Below are 21,354 nucleotides of genomic sequence, written 5' to 3'. Positions count from 1 at the left end.
GCTGGAGATTGCTTGCTAGACAATGCTGCAAGACCAGGTTGAAGTTGATATCAATCAAATCAAGACATTAATTGGGAACAATGAACGTTATACCACGTAGGAGATGGCCGACATACTCAAAATATCCAAATCAATAAAGTTATTGGTGAAAATGAAAAATGTGCCTTCTTTCATTTTACAGAAGAAATCAGACAGACTTTTTGGCCAACCCAGTGTCACCTGGAGTTGTTCTTGAGAAGATGCCAACGTGAATCACATTTCTTTGTAGGTGCCCCGTTTTTCTTTGATAAATTATTTTTCCTCAGAGATCACATCTCTGTGGGGTTTTTCCTTCATTTTTCCTGCCCTGCACTTGTCAGTCCTTTCCTATCTGCAAACTCCAATTTCCACCATTGGAAGAAAATTTTTATTTTATTGTCTCTATGTTTCTACTCATTTTCTTAAGTTGTTATCAGACAAGTGTTGGATTCCTGATTCTTGGATACCTGTGTGATTCTTAACTTTTTCCATGTCTAGATTGTTTTGTTCTATGTTCTGGGAGATTTCCTCCGTTTTATCTTGCACTTGCCTCCCTGGGGTCACTTTTACAGGCCACCTCATTTTATGCCCGTAACTGCCTTAATTTGTCCCCTTTCCACAACAGTTTTTGTTTCATTGATGCACTGGCCTCCTAAACTTCTGTGGAAGTAGTTAACATTTTTCAAAGATTTTATTTATTTATTTTTAGGGAGGGAAGGTTGGGGGAGAAAGACAGAGACATCAATGTGCGGTTGCTGAGGGTTATGGCCTGCAACCCAGGAATGTACCCTGGCTGGGAATCGAACCTGGGACACTTTGGTTCCCAGCCCGCGCTCAATCCACTGAGCTACGCCAGCCAGGGCAACATTTTTAAGATTGTATTCATTTACTTTCAGAGAGGGTAAGGGAGGGAGAAAGAGGGACAGAGACAACAATTAGACACCCCCTACTGTGGACCTGGCCCACAACCCAGCCATGTGTCCTGACTGGGAATCAAACTGGTGACTTTTCAGTTCACAGGCTGGCCAGCGCTCAATCCACTGAGCCACACTAGCTAGGGCAGCCAGAATTAAAATGTGTCTCTAGAATCACATTTCCTCCAGGAACAGATAGTGTATTTTGGGAAATCTGAGGTGATCCTGAGGCTATTCTCTGGTTAAGAAATACTTACCTACGTGGTCAAATGGTCACTATTTTCCCCAAAGCCTGGAAGCACTAAAGAACACCTCAGTGTGAAATCACAGAATGAGTTAAAACAAGAATGAGGCTGATGGTATGGCCTAATCTCTCATCATACTCCGATTCTCTGAATTTCAATGTCGTGTTCAAGTCGAGACCTATGGAAAATAGTAGCTAGCTATTTTAACACCTAATTTCTAAAAACTTGCTGGATCACTTTTGTCAGCCTCCTTCACTGTGCTGTGAGGTGCAAGTAGGCAGTAACCCTGTCTTTCTGGTTGATCCTGGAACCCACAGTGCCTGGCAGAGAAGGCACTGGGATGCTTGTTACATGATAAAGTCATCTGTTGTTCTGCCGCCTGAACCTTTTACTGGTTCTGTGGGTTCCTTTTAGGCACACTCACAATACCCAGATGTATGGCTCACGTGGTTAAAAAGCCTAAGTTGCACTGACCTAGAGTCAGCGTCCTTTCCACTTCCAAGTCCTGTAGCGTAGAATTGATCATGGAGGTGGTGGTGGGGGGGTGGTTGTTGGAGCCCCTTCCATTGTACTAATGAACTGATAACCTTTACCAGGGCAATCTCAGTCCAGGTAAACACAGGAGTGTAGAAGCTGAATAGATGTCCTACTTCTACGCTCAGAAAATGTAAGGGGGTAAAAAATGAATAGACAGCAAGCAACTATAGTTGCCCTTTTATTCTCAGATGTTATCCTTTTAAGGTGGTTCACAAACCTCTAACCATTTATTACTCTCTCCTGGGTTTGTCCTGATTCCTCCCTTACAACATAAGAGCACTTAACAAGCCAGCTCACAAATCTGTTCATTTGTTTCCAGCAGACTTAACATACCCTGCCCAGGTCTGAAGCAACCATTTTCTAACCTCTCCAGAGTTGTTACAATGGACAGCCCATCTCTAGAGAGGATGAAAGGGTAGTGTTTTGAACTATGTATACCTGTCCAAGCTGTGATGTCTACCCCTGAAGAGAGTTTTTATGAACACGATTCCTCAGATCTCACTGGTTGCATGATTAAAACTCACACTGATTGTCATCTTTAGTAATCAACGAATTTCCATTGTAGACATGCCACAGGCCTGGCCTCTCCATTACACTAGTAAAACTGCAGATTCCTCACTTCCAACCATTTAAACTTTAAGCATTTTCTATATCGAGATGTAGTGCTGGGTAAAATCACGTGCCTTCATCCACTCAACCTCCCTCACCTTTCTAGATGAATACTTAGTTGATACACATACAAATTTCAGGTGACAGATATGTGGCCACTTAAATACTAGGCTCATTTTAAAAACTTAAACAACTACACCCTGGCTGGTGTGGCTTAGTGGATTGAGTGCTGGCCTGTGAACTGAAGGGTCGACAGTTCGATTCCCAGTCAGGGCATATGCCTAGGTTGTGTGCCAGGTTCCCAGTGGGGGGGCACGTGAGAGGCAACCACACATTGATGTTTCTCTCCCTCTCTTTCCCCATCCTCTCCCCTCTCTAAAAATGAATAAATAAAAATCTTAAAAAAAAACTTAAAACAACTAATCTTAAGATATCAATGATCAGTCACAAGCTGATGAAATACTGAGGTCTTCAAACCATCCCCAAAGCAACCTGGCAATTCTTTGCAATAATATTGACAAATGACCAGAGATGTCACAAAGGAGTACTGGAAGTAAATCTCATTTTAAATAATGTCTTTTACAGTTTTTTGCACAAGCTGAAAAACAATACCTACTTCCGAGATGTCTACTATTTTAAAATCTTCTACACCTTGAACTTGGTTTTCATCTCCCAGCACTGATTTTTAAATCCTTGTCTTGTACATAGTAAAGGTTTCTGTTAACCAGATGTCTAATTTCTTCTCCAATGAGAATGTTCAATACAATGAAATCTAGAAGGATCTCTCCATTCATGCATACATAGGAGAGACATACCCACAGACTTTAAAGTACGTAATTCAACAACCCTCAATTCTCTCTGAGAGGTTGACATGATCATCATAACCACATAATCCAAACTTCCTCAGGGAACATTTTTCAGGACTAATCACTCAAAAAACTGTAACCAAATTTACCCAAGACAGTCTTGGATTCTATGACTATGTTTCTTGAGGTGATGGTTTGTAAATTCCACCATCACACACCTTGTGGGAAACCAGCTAGCGTTTAATTGTGACATTTGAAAATTATTCAAGTGTTCTGACATCTGCCTCCTCCCCCCATAATTAACATCTGTGAAAGGACAGAAAAACACCACTCACAGGTTTAATGGGTTTAATAAGTTTACCCCGTCAGTTCCTATTTGCAGCACCCAGTATGCTTTTGAAACGCCAGACAGACCCGGCAGTGGCCGACAGTGAGTTCAGACCCGCAGAGTTTAGAGATTCAGGTTCTCCGAGCATTCTGTGTTGCAGTGGCACTTGTCCCAAATCGGTACATCCCTGTAGTGGGGGACTTTAAATGTACCAGTGAAAAAAGCTTTTTTCCCCTTCAAGGGGAAGAAAAATCACTCCTCAAAACCCAGCAGATCTGGCTGTGAGGTCTGTTCCTCCTGGCCCATCTCTTCAGGCTTATTTTTTGCAGTGGAGCAAGAGAGACCAAAATCTAACCTGAGTTACAAGAAACAAGACAGTGATGGCTATAAAGGGAGTGGCCAGGAGCAGCCGGGAGACTCCTTTACCTCCCACATCCAATATATGTGCTTCACAGAAAAACAACAAAAATAACAGGTCCACAAAATACAAAAGCTAGAATTACAAAACCCATTCATCCAAGGGTGGTGGAAGGCAGGAAGGGGAGGTGGAGGGGTAAATGGCACAGGGAGAAAAAGTGTTTAAATCAGTCCAGGCGTGGGGGCTGGCAAATGCTAGAAAAGAGCTGCAGAAAAACCTGTGGTCCTTTCAGACTGACAGGTGTTAAAAACCCACATGTTGGTGTCAGGAAGATTGTGCCTTTCGTGCACCAGAGACGAAAGTCCCAGTTCCTCGTAAGGGAATATGCAGAGGGCCCTTGGCAGAGTGGGTCCCGCCTTCCCTTGGGGGGGAGGTGAATGAGGAAAGGGCTGCACAGCCTCCTTCCAGTGCCTCTCATGCCCAGTGGACGGCAGGTGAGTCAGTGGCCTATAGCAGCCTTCGGTTTGGCAGGAGACGAATGAGGCGAAGGGAACTTTTCTGAAGAGGTGGAGCTACTCAGGGCAGACTGCAGGTAGACGGTCTTGTGGAAGAGTCTGTTGCTTAAGAAAACCACCAAGGAGAAGAGGCGCAACTGGAAAAGGCTAAAACGTAAGAGAGCCAACTTGTTAGATCCCTAGTTGACCAGAATTATTATTTAACAACTGAAATATGACTACATTAAATTTAATATGATGGGGGGAAATAAAACCAGTGAAATTTGATCAAGGAAGTACTGATATTAGACACAGGGATCAAACAGGCAGCAACTAAACCCAGGCGCACTGGGTCTCATCACTGTTATGAAAGCAATGCCATCCCCACCACTTAAGGCATCAATGCTTAATGGAAATAAAGTTGTGTTTCAGATTAATTCTGATTTGAGAAGCACTTTTTATAGTTGACTTTCAGGGCACAAACTTCAAGCTATGACTGAAGACATCATATGCTGTACATGTCTCATTTTCCAGAGAGTTTCAAGAGAAGGTTGGCTGTGCCTACTAAGATACCCCAGGCACTGCTGGACAGCAAGTGCGTGCAAAAACCCAGGACAGATCCGACACCCACAGAATATGCATCCTTACTGACTTAACCAAAAGTGATCACAAACTGAGTTTTGGGAAGTGATAAAACTTTTGGCCTGCTAGTTTTACTGCTAAAGATTCACTTTAAAACACGTTGTTTTACTCTTATTATCAATAAACTCCTAGAGCCAGATCACATGGCCCCACCTTTGTAAGAAAGTTGGCCACTCTTACAAAAATGAGCTTAATTACATTTACAAGTGCCTTATTCAGTAAATTGTTAAACTTTAAACATATGTTAAAAAAGCATTTTTAAAATAAAGACTTTATTTATTTATTTTCAGAGAGAGGGGAAGGGAAGGAGAAAGAGAGGAAGAGACACATCAATTGGTTGCGTCTGGCATGCCCCCAACCTGGGGACCTGGCCTGCAACCCAGGCATGTGCCTTGACTGGAACTGAACCAGTGACCTTTTGCTTTGCAGGCTAGCACTCACTCCACTGAACCACACCAGCCAGGGTATATAATAGCATTGATTTTCTAAAACATATTTATCCAGGTTCGATTCCCAGCCAGAGTACATTCCTGGGTTGCAGGCCATAACCCCCAGCAACCGCACATTGATGTTTCTCTCCCTCTCTCTCTCTCTCTCTCTCTCTCTCCACCCCCTTCCTTCCCTCCTTAAAAAATAAATAAATAAAATCTTAAAAAAAAACATATTTATGTACATATATATGCATGGGGAAATTTTTGAAATATATCTCAGAAGTGTTTTTTCCCCCATTAAACGGTATATTAATGTTTCCATCAATGTAAGAGGTTATTTTAAAAAATGTCTCATTCCACCCTGGCTGGCGTAGCTCAGTGGATTGAGCTCGGGCTGGGAACCAAAGTGTCCCAGGTTCGATTCCCAGCCAGGGTACATGCCTGGGTTGCAGGCCATGCTCCCCAGCAACTGCACATTGATGTTTCTCTCTCTCTCTCTATCTCCCTCCCTCCCCTCTCTAAAAATAAATAAATAAAATATTTAAAAAAAAAATGTCTCATTCCCATAATTATGATATTAAAGCCCCAATCCTTTATACAGAAAAACACTTTTGGCTCATACTTACTAAGCTTTGCCAGGGGTCTTTGCTTCATTGGCGCTGATAATGAATAACGGAAAGAGAATAGAGAAGAGGCAGCCGCTGTAAAAAAAAACAAAAAAAAAAAGGAAAGAAAGAAAGAAAAGAGAAGAGTCAGTCACCTTCATAACAGTCATGACTTTGGAGAAGACATGAGAAGTCCAAAATTCCTTTGCCTCTGGTGCTAACATTGTGGTTTGATAAACTCATAATAAAAAAAAAAAAGGCAGGGGGACATCTTCCTAAATACTGGCTATGGCTAACACTGCTACAGGAGGCAGCTCGGGAGAAATATGGTCTATAAGACCCTGCCGACGAGATGTTAATACTGACAAATGTCTATGACTATTTGTCAAGGAGAAAAATCCTATGGGCATCCTGATAGTCAGACAGGAATGCAGAACTAGCAGAGAACCAGGCATCTTGAAGATGCTCCCTCCACTGAGCGTCTGTACTCGTCTCCTCCCAGTCCCTGCAGCCAAATCACCTGATAATGTAGGAGGACTGCATCGCCGTGAGGAAAGCCAGGGGCAGACCAAATCCGAAGTAGTAAGGCCAGTTCCTCTCTATGTTTGACAACCGCTGGTGCATTTCAATTCCTAAAACAAGAGGCCGATGTAATTAAAATTCGTATTTCTTTTTAGTAAAATGACTAAATGTGGTAGACACATTATCTGAGGTTTGAGTTTTAGATACAGAACTGCCATTTACAACACAGCTAAAGCATATAATTCAGAATTGTCCAAATCTGATGCACAGCTTCTATGCAAAGTTTTTACGACTCAGTAATCAGAATTCAAAGCTGGCAGGCTAAGTGCATCATGAGTTTAACTCCAACACCCTTTGTCAGGAATAGTTCTAAAGCAAAGCATGATAGCAAATAAAAAGGCAGCCACCACCTAGAAATTAACCTCTTTCAACCACACATAGCCAGACAAATATGCCAAGGGCTTTTAAAATATCCAAAAGAATCTGAATGTGCTGACATTAAATTAATTTCTCTAATTCAGAATATCTCGTGCTCATTTATGCTGACTTACGGCTCAGACCTGCATCACATTAAGCACCACAGAGGGAATGCTGCATTACTGTAACCCTCAGCATCCAAGTTAAGGCCTAAATCCCAAAACCCAAAGGTAAGTCCCCCCTTGCCAAAGATGCTGCTTCCTTCCAAAGACAGTTTGCCGAGGGCCTATGCAATAGTTTTAGGAAGTCTGCTTAGCAGCAGCATTTCCAAACGGGGCCTCCAAGTTCTGAGTTTCTTTAGATGGACTTACCTTTATTAAACCAACGATATTCAAAGCAATACAGTGAGTAGAGAAGGGACATATGCAGAAGACTAACCAGCTGACCAACAAGGTGGATGGGAAAGAGACTCACAAACATCCCCTAAAGAATAAACAGGGAAAATCTTAATTCTGGAGCTTCAGAGACCTACCGAGATTCACCTGATACTTTGAGTCATTACTCTCTTCCTAGATAGCCACACGGTTGCTTTTCAAGTGCCTCAAGAGCAGGAGAGTAGAGAATGCGGGCTGGGGCAGGTGGGGCGGGGGGTGCAGGAAAGAGCAGGTAAATTCATGTTTCCTATCACTCTGTGATTTTTGATTTTTTAAATTGCCTAGTTGTTTCTGTAAAAAAATGATTTAAAAATCATCATCTCCCATAAATCATCACCTGCCCCAACATAAATGCAAATACCCTGTCTTTGTAAACTTCCCCCTGGTGAACCTTGTCTTTGTAAATGTGTCCATATGACCAGAAGGCCAGCCTCACCTGGATGAGGAAAAGAGCCTGCAGCAGAAGGTTGAAGAGCATGTCAGCAATGATTTTGCTGACACTAGGGAACGGGTGAGGCTTCCTTCCTGACACTTCGAATGCCAGATCGGCTATATCCTGTAACAGAGAAAGTGGCTCACCCAAACAGGAACTGAATGGTCTCAACATCCAGCCCCAAAGCTAAGGCCACTGATCTGCCCTTGGACCTGCCAGGTGAGAAAAGCCCCTGGACATCTGGCAATGAGATGCTCTGGTGGCCTGAGACAATAATCCCATTTTACAAGAGCACAAACGTCACCCGCTGCCCGCCTGACCAAGAAAGGCTGTAAGATTGCTCCCTGCATGGCCACTAACTTCACAGGCTAAAGCCCGCCACCTGTCCACCCTCGTACTGTAGGACCCAGCCTCTATTCTGCCCTGGACCTACCTGAAACCAAATGGCATTCACAACTTTGCTAAGCACAAACAGGGGGAGCACCCAAAGAGCGCTGAAAATCGACGTGAGGAAGAATTCCAGCCACGACCAAACATCTCCGTGTAGAGAGGGATCACCTAAGAAAAGGAAAAGGAGTTATTAGTTTAACTGGAGAAATGGAAAACCAGAAGACCAAATAGGGAGCCCCTAGTTGTGACTATTCCCCCACTCTGACCCACCCCGGCCCCCACACAGCTTTGTTCCTTACCAGCACGTCATGGTACCTATTTTAGACGGTCCTACTCTTTGGAGAGACACCATATTCTGGCCGCCACTCCCCTTCAGAGTGGCCATGGATAGGGGCTGCTTACCTGGTGGTGGCTGAGATGTCAGTGACTAACAGTGCCCAATACTCAGGAAACCACCTGAGTGTAAACCCCAGCTCTGCCATTCACGAATGATTTAACCTCGGTAACTCACTTCCTTTTCTTCCCCATAAAATGGTATCTATTAATAATACCCATTCAAAGCGTTGTTGAGAGGTTTGAGTTAAAAACATCCCGAAAGCCTGGTATGCAGGAAGCGTCCAGTACCCCAAGGAGACAAGAAACAGCCTCCTGCCTCCATCCCAGCGGACGGCACCGCAGGCACTCACCGATAATCTGGGCCGTTACCGACTGAAGCACAGGAATGAACACGCGATAGAACAGGAGGAGACTGAGCTAAAGGGAAGAAGCAGTGAGGTCAACATTAAAAGCCCTTCTTTAAAACAAGAGTTCTGAGTTTCAGGGTAATTATTTTCCAGATGGAGGTGACGTTATAAATTAGAAGGCTTGAAGGGACACCAAAACTGGACCCGTGCCTGTTCCCATTACTCCAACTGACAGGCACAAACCTGACACCGCCCATGAACACAGTAACACTTTCGCGGGCAGAGTAGGACTTTTCAAATAGCGTTCAGGACTAAACACACAGTAATATTTGACGAATTCAAGCTAACACCTGAAACATCTGTAAAATGTTTAAATTAAGGAAACTTGAATTATAGTGAATTCCAAGTCAAAGGAAATATTTAACTACCTGTTCTTCCAAGTACTCAAATTTCACCTAAGCCTGCGTTGGTTCTCAGTGACTTGCAGGCCGTCTCTCCTGGTGTGCACTTGAGCAGATGTCAGTTCTCATAGGCCACCATGACTACATGGGAGGAGAGCCTTGCCCTTGTCTACCCGTCCTTCCCCTCTGACCCCCCCATAGATGCTCTCAGCCAAAATGTCCCGTGTCAAGAGAAATGGTTAACCTGTGACAACACTAAAACTTGTAAGTCATTTTTAGGAAAAATTAAAATGCTCTCCCTTTCTTTCAGGGATAGCCGTTTATTTACACTCAAGTGGTCCCCGAGTGAGAATACAATCACCGCAGTTGCACAGAATCCTGAGTTATGTTCTTAAGCATGTGTGAGCAGGTGAGAGCTACTTGTCTCAGTTTAAAGAAGACAGTTAACTCTTAACAGCAACGATCTAAGGATGCTTATAAGGCGCCTGGAAGTTAAGAAAAAAGAACTTACCCAGAATACTCCGCCATTCCAAGCGCAGCACTGGAAAATTCTACTGACAATACGTGGCTCACTGGAAAAGACCACAGGTATTTAGCTCGTAAGGCACATGGGCTGTTCCCGTGCTGTCACGCAGTAGCTCTCCAGTTTACATCTCTCACTGGTATTCGTTCTCCAGTACCTGTTGTTATGTTCTCCTCACGGCAATCAGTGAGAAAAGACTAAAAATATTTCCAGAGAAGCAGCTTTTCTTAACGCAAAAATTTCTTTTCCAACACCCAAGACTAGAGAAGATGGAAAGAGGCTGTCTGAGGTTCTATCAATAAATAAATCCACATAGGGTTTCCTAGAAAATAATTTTTTGTGGTTCTCTATTCACCATTCTGATATTAAAAAAAAAAAAAAAAAAGACCATGGCATTTGAGCAAGGATTATCACTAGAGCCTAGTTTAATTCAGTGTGGGAATATGGGGGCGAATCACTGATAACATTTTGGGGCAGAAAGTACAAAAAGAAGGGGATACTAAAACTCCAAGTCACGACACAGGGTTTTGATTGTGTGCTGAGGACGGGTCGCTGCCTGAGTGCCTTCTGGGAGACAGCTCAGATGCCCCAACACCAGCCTCCCCTCCTCACCTCTCCTGCTTCCTCTCTGTGCTCTGGGCCCTCCTCTGCGCCAGGGCACTGCCTGCCCTTCTCCGACGCTGCTCCTCTCTCTTTTGCTGAATTCGTGCATCAAGCTTTGAGATGGTACAAATTCCCCAGATGGAGTCTTTGATTCCCTATAGGCAAGAATATTAGTTTTAAAGAGGGAAAATTATGGATCAGAGAATACTTCCCAAATTTATATGCAGTAAAGTGAAATCACAGTAGAAACCATTGCATTTACTTTGCTATGTGGCTTAAGGGAAGTTTGATGTTTTAAAAAAGATAATTCTCAATTTGCAGAAGAGTTGCAAGAATGGAAAACTTCCTAGTACCCTTTCCTCCAGATTCACCAAATTAATATTTTACCACATTTACTATTTTATATATATATATATACACGCTTTTTCCAAATCATGAGTAGGTTGCTCTATCATGTCCCTTTGCTTTCAATTCTTCGGTGTGCATTTCCTAAATAATGAACAGTAATATTCTTTTATATCACTACAAGGCAGGTATCAACCTAAGAAATTTAATATTGAAATACTTTAATCTTACAGTCCACGTTGCAGTTCTTCCATTTGCCCCGGTATGTCCTCTGCAGTACGTTCCCCCTTGAGCGTCAGACTTCCGTTCAGAACCCTGGGTGTATTCAGTCTGCCACGTCTCTCTGTGTCCTCGGCTCAGGGACAGCTCCTTAGCCTGCTTTTCTTTTTGAAGTATACAGGCTGGTTATTTGGTGGTATTTCCTCAACTTAGGTTCGTTTCCTTATGGCTGGATCCAGGTTACATATCTGTGGCTGGACTGTCACCTAACTGTGCTCTCCCAGGTATTACATCCAGAGGCACGCAGTGTCCGTCAGTCCTTGCTGGTGGTGTTAATTCTATAAACTCAGTCAAGGTGTTATCTGGCTTATCCTTAGTATGGTTGCAGGTTTTTCCTCTTGCAACTAATTTGTAATCTGTGGACAGCCACTTCTGAGACCATTTGAACGCTCTGACCAGCCAAATATCCCACTCAAGTCCTCTTACCTAGATTCAGCATCCACCGACAATTCTTGCCCAAGTCAATCTTAAAGAACGCGGTTGCAAAACAGTGGTTTTCTAATCCCTCCACACAAATCAACACTATAAAGCCAAGTTACTGCCCTCCCTTATACTCTTCGAATATCAATCAAATGCCTATAGTATGATCAATGTCCTGTACTAAACTAGTGACACAAGGATAAATTAAACGCTGACTTCTAAAAAGGACCAGGGCTAGACCAAGGTTAGAGAAAGACACAAAGAAATACTTACTGTGAAAATGTGAAAAGCTGCAGGGAAAGAACAGGCCAATGAGACAGAAAGAGCATGGCAGTACAGCTGGAGGAAAATGTCCTTAAAGAGTGTACGATGGGGGACAGGGTTGTCACGTCTATAAAGACAGTGACGGAGGCACTTGCCGACCACACTGGAAGCGCTCTGGCAGCAGGAAGGTTACTGTTTACTGCAAGCACCAGAACCGCACTTCACCCAGTGCAGGCCCGCACTCTCTCACCTACCCATCCAGATACCAAGCCATCTTCAGTGAGCCAGACACTGGCCGCGTGGAAAAGCTCAAGAAACAGAACTTGGCAGGAGAAGCATACAAGTAAACAGCAACAAAAATTAGTTTAATTAAGTGCCACGACACCTATGTCCAAAGCAGAGCTGTAGCATGGGGGTGTTCGATTTCAGGAAGCAACAGCACACAAAGGCAACCTGGAGGCCGTGGCCAGCCCGGGGCTAAGGAGGGCATTTTCACTTACTGCTATCGGCTACAACACATTTTGGAGATAATTGCCAGGATACAGAGAATAGGGCAAGTGTATGAACTACTGACTGATAAGATCATACATTGCATTGGCTTGCATCTGATCTTTACCTATAAGTAACTTTTAGTCTTATTTTGCTTTTCACTTCTGAATTTTCTACAAATAGTTTAAGTATTCAAGACAGTTGAGTTCAAAGGGCTGAGGGCCCAGCATGTGCTGGAATGCAGACAGAATCCCCACCTGAGACACTTGAGTCTCTTGGGGCAGACAGACACGTAAAATGCACAGTGCAGAACGGACCCGGGGCTGAAATGTTATCACACCAGAACGGCAAGACGAGGAGGTACAGGTATTAAAAGTGGATCGCATTGCATGATGTCTCTTTGGCCCTCCCAAGCCCCTCAATTTCCCTTTAACTCAAAGATAATAAACTTTCAAACATTCCCATTGAGAAATCAATTCCCAGCCCCAGCGCCAGCGCCAGCCCTGCCCCCTGCCTTCCCCTTCAGAGGCGGCCTCTCTCCTGCTCTTAGGAATATAGCTAGAGGGGCCACAACTTGGACATTGGGCCTCAGACATCCACCGTAACAGAAGTTCATGCTACTGGAAATTTGGGTGGCTAGGTTCTAAACAGATCTTTCTGGGACATTTTCCTGAGCATCATCATCTGCACCTTGTAGAACGGAGGTGGGGGTTTCTCTAATGTAAATCCAAATGAAACAGTTTAGGTAACAGTAACGTAACCAATGTTCGCCACTCAGTTTTGACCGACATATCATGATTAGAGAAGATGTTCACACTGGCAAACCCTGGTGAAGTATACAGAAGAGCTGTGTACCATTTTGCAACTATTCTGTAAGTCTAAAATTATTCCAAAATAAAGTTTAAAAAAAGGCTCTGGACCCAAGCTGGCCAGAATTCTAATACTGGAGACACTAGAGCAATCTACTGAGCTTCTGCAAGATGCAGGATAATGCCTGTCTCTTGAGAAGAGTGGATTAGGATGAAAACCTCTACGTGAAAGACGCAACAAATAGCAGATCAATTCTAAAACACTTAAAAGACTTCCTAGTCAGTTTCCACAGCAAAAGTATCAAGAGGTGGCTTGACATACTCACCCTGGCAAGGTCCTGGAGAAAGGTTTTGACACTGTCGGCCATCTCTCCACCACCCACGCTACCAACTACATAGAAGAGAGAGAGGCATCCCAAAATCTTTCATCATGAAGAACCTGGAAACACACAGAGCATAATGGGGGGGGGGGGGATATTTACCTAAAGATAAGTTACTTCATGTACATTTCTGCATGATGCCATTTTCCACATACTCGTGTCTCTAATAGGAGGGCAGCAGACTCCAGCACTGAGACACCAGGACAGTGAATGAAGTAAGATTATCCCTGTAACTACTGACATCTGCAATTGATAAACTATTTTGTACTCACTTACCACCCTTTCTCTTTCATAGGAGTACACTGTTGTGGGACTAGCAGTCGCCTCACTGGGACCTGCTGTCATTAACTGCCTCCCCTACACATTCCAGCATCCTCTTACGCTGTATTTATGCTTGACGTACAACCTCAAGCACTTGAATGAAAATACAAGAGCAAGATGAAAGTTCTAACAAAACTATTAAATACGCACTTCATATACAAGGCCCTCCAGCACACAGTTGCATTCAAGGTATGATGTGAAATTTCCCACCCTGATCTCCAAATAGGTCTCTGTATGCTTTCCAATTTTAAATATATTAACATACAAGTGCCATTTTAATAAGCATGCAAGAAACAGTGGATTTTAAACTAGGTCAAAAAAGTTCACATGCATAAACATTCCTTAACTCACTACAGCGTTACCATTTTATTTCTCAGCTAAATGAGAAATCTAGCTTCCAAAGTTAAGAACCTGAAAGTTCATATGTATAAACAGTCTTAAAACCTATCTTCCCATTTACTGTCTTTAAGGGGAATGGAAAATCCATTTTCAAAATTTTATTAAGAACTTGGGATTCCAAAGGTGTCAACCCTGACTAAACCATCCTAGGGTATTGTCAGTTTAGAGCTAGATCATAATGACAGAATTTCACAGGCAGCTTGTTTAAACCTCAAATTTCAAAACAACCACACTTTCCCTGACCTACCACCACTCCACCATCCTGTCCCTAACTGACCCTACAGGACTACTGCCGCCCAGAACTGAAAGAGGAGGGAAGACAACAGCAGCAGGGTGACTTGCACAACACAGAATGAACCCCTGCCCCCTTAGGTCAAATCCTACACAGATGCACTCAACTTCAGGTAGAGTGGTTTCTAGGAAGAAACTTCGGTTAAGACTCCCAATTAAAAACAAATACAAAAGCATCTCAGAGTGATAGATTACTCAGTGCCAGGGGAAAAGCAAAATGTCCAATTTTGACACACAGACACTAGTTTGTAAAAGCCTATCATGAATTCACTGTTAACCAGCTACTTCCTAATCTGTACAGTAAGGGTATTAAAATCTTCATTTTTTTTTGCTTTTAGTATAACGTGCAATAACATGAAAACAGAAACTCCTCCATAAACATAATCCCACTACAGCATGAGCTAGCTTGGGAGCCTAAGGAAGCCAAAAGCCAATGACTTAGTCCGGATTTCTCAAAGGGCAGAGAGCCTGAAGCATGTCAGAGCCCAGTCCAGGGCAGCTTTGTTATCTGAACCATGGCCATTAACACCTGGCTTCTGCATGTACCAAGTGGCAGGTTACCTACTGACCAGCAGTGGCCTTTGAGAGACAAGTCATTTCAATTCTATGTGGAGATCTTAGCAGTCATCCTACAGGACTATCTGGTGAATTATCGGTTTGGCAAATTGCTGGGGCGTGGGGAAAAAATAACTTGTCACAATTAGAGACCACACAGGCTTAGGGAGAACACTCCCACTAAACTGGAAGGGCAGGCGATGCATCTAGTTCACATCAGGTTACAAATGGAGGAACTGAGAATCCAAAGATAAATCGCCTAACCCAAGATTACAGCAAAGTGAAAGGTTAGAGCAAACTTGAAAACTCTGGTGTTCCAGCTCAGCTGGACCTTTACTCCAGAGGACTGTTGTTTACCTGAAGCATCCCACGGACAAAATGTTTCTTAATCCTGGCAATACACCTGGCCATTAAATGCTCCCCATTCACTGGAATTTGGAAGGTATCTAGTGAGGCACTGACCCCAAGTGCGGAAGGCAGGGAGCGGTCAGACTCACTCCAGGTGCAGGAAAGGTGAGCACCCTCCTTTTCACAGGCTCCTGGAATGGCTCCAGGTCTGCTCAGACGCGGCTCTCCGTAGTTTCTCGGCAAAAACCGAATGAAAGCCGTGGTCTCCCTCCGCAGCCACGGCTGGGCACCAGGCGCGGAGCCGCTCACCTCTCATCTGGGTCACACGGAGCCTAAGGACAGCCGCGCCGCACCTGGGCATTCTCTTTCCAGCCGAGGGACCCTCCCCGAGTCACTCCCGCAACCACAAGACCCCGAGCTCGGGCCCTGCTGACTGACCCTCAGGACTCTCACCACACTCTCCTTACACCCAGGGCCCTGCCGCGCGCCAGTGGCCTGGATCCGCGGAGACTTCACCTACCCGGCAGCTCAGCCGCCTGGGCCCGGCCCGGCCACGGCCCGGCCTCTAGCCCACCGCCGGCCGCTGGGATCCTCCCCGCCCGACCGCCGGCTGCCGCCCGGGCGCTTCCAGGGCCGAGGCCACTGCGCCCGCACTGGGCATGCCCGGGCCGCGCGGGGCGGTGGGAAGTCGACTGGCTCGGAGCCCGGCTGCCCTGGGCAGAGGGGGCGGGGCCGATGCGGCAGAGGAGGCGGGGACAACACGATAGGGGCGGGGCCTAGCTGCGCCCGCATTGGGCATGCCCGGTAGGGAAGGGGCCGGGGGAAGTCGGTGGGAGCCGCCGCAGTCGAGGGGGAGGTGTCTCAGCGACGGAGGAGAAAGCGTGGCCGATCTGCTCCCGCTTTGGGCGTGCCCCAGGCCGCACGCGGACCCTGGGAAGTGGGGTGGTCGCCGTACAGAGCGGCTTTGGGCGAAGGGGGTGGGGACGACATGGGGCAAAGGATCCTGGGAAATCCAGTCGACCCAGGCCCCAGCAGGTCCCAGTCCTCTTCTGGGATACCCGGGCTTCTCTGAAACCTTCCTTACCTTGGCTGTCCTGTTCTTTGCACTCGCCCCTTTACTTTTGCAGGGTTGCTTGTCCAACAGGAGAAAAATAAAATACAAGTCATCTTGGTTTATTTGATTGGAGATTTTCTGTAACCAAAGGGTACAAAGCAATGATTGGTTTAAGTCAAGTTTCAGATGATTAATAGGACAAACCACCACGCCATTTGACTGCACTAAGTGTGCACTCTAAGAGATGGTTGAGATAAAAACATAGAAAGTAAACAGAAATAAGACTTTTCATCTCCGTCCCCACCATTCCACTTCTATCTTGGGGACAGCAATTTCTTGGCATCAAGCCCTACCTATAACCTTTTTCTCCCTATTGCCAACCTTTTGTAGATATCTCACTCCCCATTTCTTCTCTGTTCACTTCCTATTTTCCTTTCCCTTTAGCTGTCCTTAGAGCTGCTAGGGCTGGGGCTACCTATAGAATCAGATTTTTACAACTACAAGATATGTAGTGTAACCTCGTATTCGCAGGGAACCTTGAAGTCCAGATGGCGGTGGCAGAACAACTACCCAGGCCTTCTGATTCTTCCAGTTCAGTGGTCTGGGCTGTTGACCTTGTCTCTGGGGACCAACTTCCAGTCCTATTCCAAAGCAAGCCAGCCCCTACCCTGAGCTTCCTGAAACCTTACCTTCTCTTTAAGGAAGAGGATGCTCGAAGTTGAAACTAGAAGATGAAAGTGAATGAAGCATTCAGAATAAATGAAGCCTTGATGTAAAGAGCCAACCAGGAATTTATAGATTTGTATATGTAAACTCCAGTAGCGATGGTTGGGGGGAGGTCTTCTTATGTGTTTCAGCTGTGGGAAATAATCTCATTTTCACTGAGAACAAATCTAGGAATATCTACTCCTTTCCTTTTCTCATAAATATATTTATTAATTCCACCACTGAAGTCATTACAAAGAGAAGACATTCCTAAACTTTGCTTTTGTTCTGTAAGAGTAAATCCCTTGGCCCTGGCTAGCATAGCTCAGTGGATTGAGTGTGGGCTGCCAACTAGGCATCACGGGTTCGATTCCCAGTCGGGGCACATGCCTGGGTTGCAGGCCATGACCCCCAGCAACCGCATATTGATGTTTCTCTCTCTCTCTCTTTCCCTCTCTCTTCCCTCTCTAAAAATAAATAAATAAAATCTTTTAAAAAAAGAGTAAATCTCTTCAACTGCTTATTATGTGGAACTATATAGAAAACATTTTTATTTCTTTTGGAATTTTATTTTGATTCAAATGAACAATCTATCTGCTAAGGCTTAGATATCTTGTTATAAAGACATTTAAATGGTTTAATGATAAACTGATTATTGTAATGATTAATTACAATAGTAGCAATTGCTCCAAATTCTATCCTTTCTCAAAGTGTGAATTTAGGAAAAATTTAGTAGATATGAATCTACTCCAACTTGCTTGATGGAAGGAAATCTTTTTTGGATGGGTGGGGGAAATTATAACACTTTACTTTGTGCAATATTCTGGTCCACTCTTATTTAGCTCCTTTTCTCTCCCTTTTGAATTATGCAATTAAAAGAGCACTCAGCACACACCTTGACACAAAGCATGTGTGAGAATGGACCTGTGACATGAACCCAGGCCTCCGACCTCATGTCCCAGGTCCGAGCTCCCCTTGCTTCTCCTGCTGGGGCACTGAGCTACAAGTCCAAGAGGGTGAAGTAGATGGCAGTTCGACTGCAGGAGCTCGCCTTGTCCTTGCTGGTACTTGGCTGTCAACACGGGTCTTGCCCTGCACCTGTGGCTGGGAGGGGAGCCCAGTGTCTTCTGTCCAGTAGGTCACCTTCCCTAGTTGCAAGTTGGGAGACTGAGACCCCCACACACAGGGGCTGCCTCAGCCCAGGGCATGCAGGTCCACTTTGGGGATTGGATCTCACCTGGAGCAGAAGGAGCTGAATTTGGGGCAGGAAAGGCAGAATTCTGTTCCTTATTGAGAAGTGAGAATGTGTGCTCCAAAAGCTTGCTCAGTCTGTGACATGGTGATTTGTTTCCTTGGGTCCTTTCTTGTACTAACTCACTCTTGGGGTTCACAGTGAACATTCTGCGATCTAGAACCCACTTGTGTGTGGGCATAGACATCCTTTGGATGGTTTCCAAAGGCAGCCTAAAAGGGCTGCTTAGGTGGGACCAACAGATTCTTGATGTCATTTAGACACTCGATGTTGAATCTCTCTGGTTTATTTTCCATCACTTCCCTGTGAAAGGTAGAGAACAAGCTGCTGAGGGACAGCATCAGAGGACCCCACAGCAAGATCGTGTGCCCTCGCCATTGACCCAGTGCAGGTAGCCACGAGTCATGTCGGCCAGCAGTACAGACACTTGTAGCCATTCTTGATGGTGGTGTGAGAGAGCTTTGCAATACCAAGTGGTTTTTTTTTTAAGATTTTATTTATTTATTTTTTAGAGTGGGAAGAGAGGGAGAAAGAGAGAGAAGGAGACATCAATGTAAGAGAGAAATATCAATCAGTTGCCTCTTGTAAGTGTCCCAACTGGGGACTGAACCCACAACCCAGGCATGTGCCCTGACCGGGAACCAAACTGGCAACCTTTTGCTTTGTGGGACGATGCCCAACAACTGAGCCATACGGGTCAGGGATGATGAGCCCAGGGATGATGAACAGATGATGAACAATCTGTTCCAAAGCATCAGACTTGGTTATTGTTCTGAATGTATCAGAAATGATGATCTTGTTATTCCAGTTTCACAAGTAAATGGTGCCTGCATAGCAGCAGGTGTCTTGATACTGGGTTGTAATACTAAATATGACATCATTTGGGCCATCTCGGAGCTTTTGTGATCTGGTCTGAGGAGAGGTGGAGAGACTCCTTCTACAGGGCCATGGTCATGGTCATGGTCATGGTCATGATGCTGTGGCTCAGGGACTCCGTGGGGCCGGGGTCCACTTTGATTGATTCTTCAAGCTCCTATGACTCCTCCTCACTGGATGAGTTATCCTCTGCTGGCCTGCCACTGGCTGGCTCCATTGTCCCTATTGGCAGGTCACTGAGGGGGTAGCACCTCGGGTTTCACTTCCTTGGCCTCTGGTGGCAGTTGGGTTACACTTTCTCTCTTACACCAAAACCACCAGATTTAACCAAAGATAAAATGCCAGATTTCTTTGGCATCTGATCTTTGACTCACGACTTGACAGTGGCCTTAGGCAAACTCTTCTGGAACACTTTCAAGCTAAGGATCATGGGAGCAGCCAAAGCCCGGTTTTATTAGAGGTTATATATCCATATTACAAGGTTATGATTGCCTCTAAGTCCAGAGTTTTCTGCACATTTGTGATAAGCAATGATATGCTTCGTGAATTTTTCTTTAGAAATTTCTCTGTTCTCACTGAGGTCCCCACAAAGGGAGAAGGTGACATCAAGCAAATTCATGGCAGAACCTGAGAGGCACACAATGCCACTCTTGCTGCTGCACATCCCATGGACCGTGGGAGCCAGGCAGAAAGTCTGACTCAGGCCGCTGCGTGGAACCAGGACCAGGGTCTAAGTCACTTTTAGGAGAGCTTCATCCTCAGGTTCTAGGGCCTTTAAGTCATCTAGGTAAATATCATCAGGTCCCCAGTGTTGGCTTCTCTTGTGGACACCTTTTTCTTTGATGGCGAGTCTACTTTAGCTGCTGGTTTTGATTCTGAGGGATCTTCCACCAGTGATGACAGCTTAGGAAGGTTGTCTGCCTCTAACAGATGAAACTGGGTTCAAGGGGAGGCCGGAAGAGTTCTGCTGCAGAAGTTGCATCACTCACCTGCTTACTCAGGGCTCCGGGTGTGGGTTTCACTGTGGTACAGACCGTTTCTCCCACAGATGCATCCTTCTCAACCTGATGGAAGGAAATCTTACAAATCCCAACAATTATAACACCATCTAGAATTAACAACAATAATAATTACATCTTGCATTTTTAAAGAGTTCTCAAATATGTATGTAAGATTAGAGGCCACCTATGAGACAAGTAGGTAAAGGTATTATTTTCCTGGTTTTATGAATGAAGAAGCTCAGGCAGAGCACTAAACTCAGGAGATGTGACCTCCAGTCCAGCTATGAACTTTAGTTTTTATATCTATAACGCAAGACTATTCAAATAAATGGTGTCTATTTGAAGGTCCCTTCCAATTGCATGGTTCCATAACTTCGTGAATTGGTGATAATACCAGATCTAAAGGCCAGATACATCCTAGCTTCTAGCCTTGGAATCTTCCAGGGGTGAGGGATTCTATGATTTACTAAGCATGTACTAAATACCAGACCTTTCATATTTATTATTTCACAACCACTGAGACTGGATAGTGAGAAGCTAGGAGAATTCCTTGGCAAGTGGAATAGGGAACTGAGACAGAGAGCTGAACCCAATGGCTGAGCAATTCACAGCCAGATGCAGAAGGTCACCTCCCTGGAGACAACATCTAGGCCTCAGCTGTATTTCAGCTTCAGACCCAGAAAAGCAGCAAAACCAGGTGGGCAATGCCAGGATCGGTTACAATGACTAACGACCCCCTGCCCTGTTATTGACCAGTAGTGGAGACAACAACCCTGAAAGGGCAAACCTGGAAAACTGATGCCTGTTTTGCTGAAACCCTCCTCTGAGACCTCCTCTGAGATGGGGAGGTGGGACCTGCAAGAGAGAGACAAAAGCCTCAAGACAAAGGACCCAGCACATGTGCTGTTCCTCTGGGGAGCAGCCGCACTGTCCCCTTTCCCCTCTTCTCCCCTCACTGCTTCCCCATAGGCACACATCCCCTAAACTCTAAGGGACCCCGAGATTTGCAATCAGGGGAGCAATGGGCAGTGGCAGCTTGTCCAGGGCTAACCCCCTGAGCCTGTCTCCAAGGCCTCCTTTCCTCTGGCATTTTCGGTGAGCTGAGTCAGCCCCGCCTAGGCCCCCCCTGTTGCTTCTTCTACCCTAGGCTCTTCCCAGTTTCACTGCCCCCAG

The 21,354-nt window shown here is 45.0% G+C and overlaps 1 protein-coding gene and 1 pseudogene across 2 annotated transcripts; both read right to left on the bottom strand.

Moving 5' to 3' along the window:
- Positions 1 to 3,460: 3,460 nt before the first annotated feature.
- EI24 (EI24 autophagy associated transmembrane protein) lies at positions 3,461 to 15,978 on the bottom strand. Of its 2 annotated transcripts, none has more exons than XM_036014921.1 (11): positions 15,814 to 15,978; positions 13,326 to 13,438; positions 10,403 to 10,548; positions 9,779 to 9,839; positions 8,870 to 8,936; positions 8,227 to 8,351; positions 7,797 to 7,916; positions 7,298 to 7,409; positions 6,508 to 6,619; positions 6,009 to 6,083; positions 3,461 to 4,477 (listed from the first exon to the last, which is right to left on the bottom strand). In XM_036014921.1, exons 2-11 carry the CDS (start codon positions 13,365 to 13,367, stop codon positions 4,315 to 4,317), a joined length of 1,023 nt encoding a protein of 340 aa, XP_035870814.1. In that variant the 5' UTR covers positions 13,368 to 13,438; positions 15,814 to 15,978; the 3' UTR covers positions 3,461 to 4,314. The 2 variants fall into 2 exon arrangements, with proteins under 2 accessions (XP_035870814.1, XP_028383604.1); XM_028527803.2 differs by lacking the exon at positions 15,814 to 15,978 and adding an exon at positions 15,603 to 15,786.
- A 2,268-nt stretch (positions 15,979 to 18,246) lies between these two features.
- Positions 18,247 to 20,292, bottom strand: LOC114510225 (annotated as a pseudogene).
- Between the last annotated feature and the right edge of the window lie 1,062 nt (positions 20,293 to 21,354).

The sequence above is a fragment of the Phyllostomus discolor genome, chromosome 13 (genome assembly GCF_004126475.2).
Source record: "Phyllostomus discolor isolate MPI-MPIP mPhyDis1 chromosome 13, mPhyDis1.pri.v3, whole genome shotgun sequence".
Classification (NCBI taxonomy): domain Eukaryota; kingdom Metazoa; phylum Chordata; class Mammalia; order Chiroptera; family Phyllostomidae; genus Phyllostomus; species Phyllostomus discolor.
This window is presented reverse-complemented; position numbering and strand designations above follow the sequence as displayed.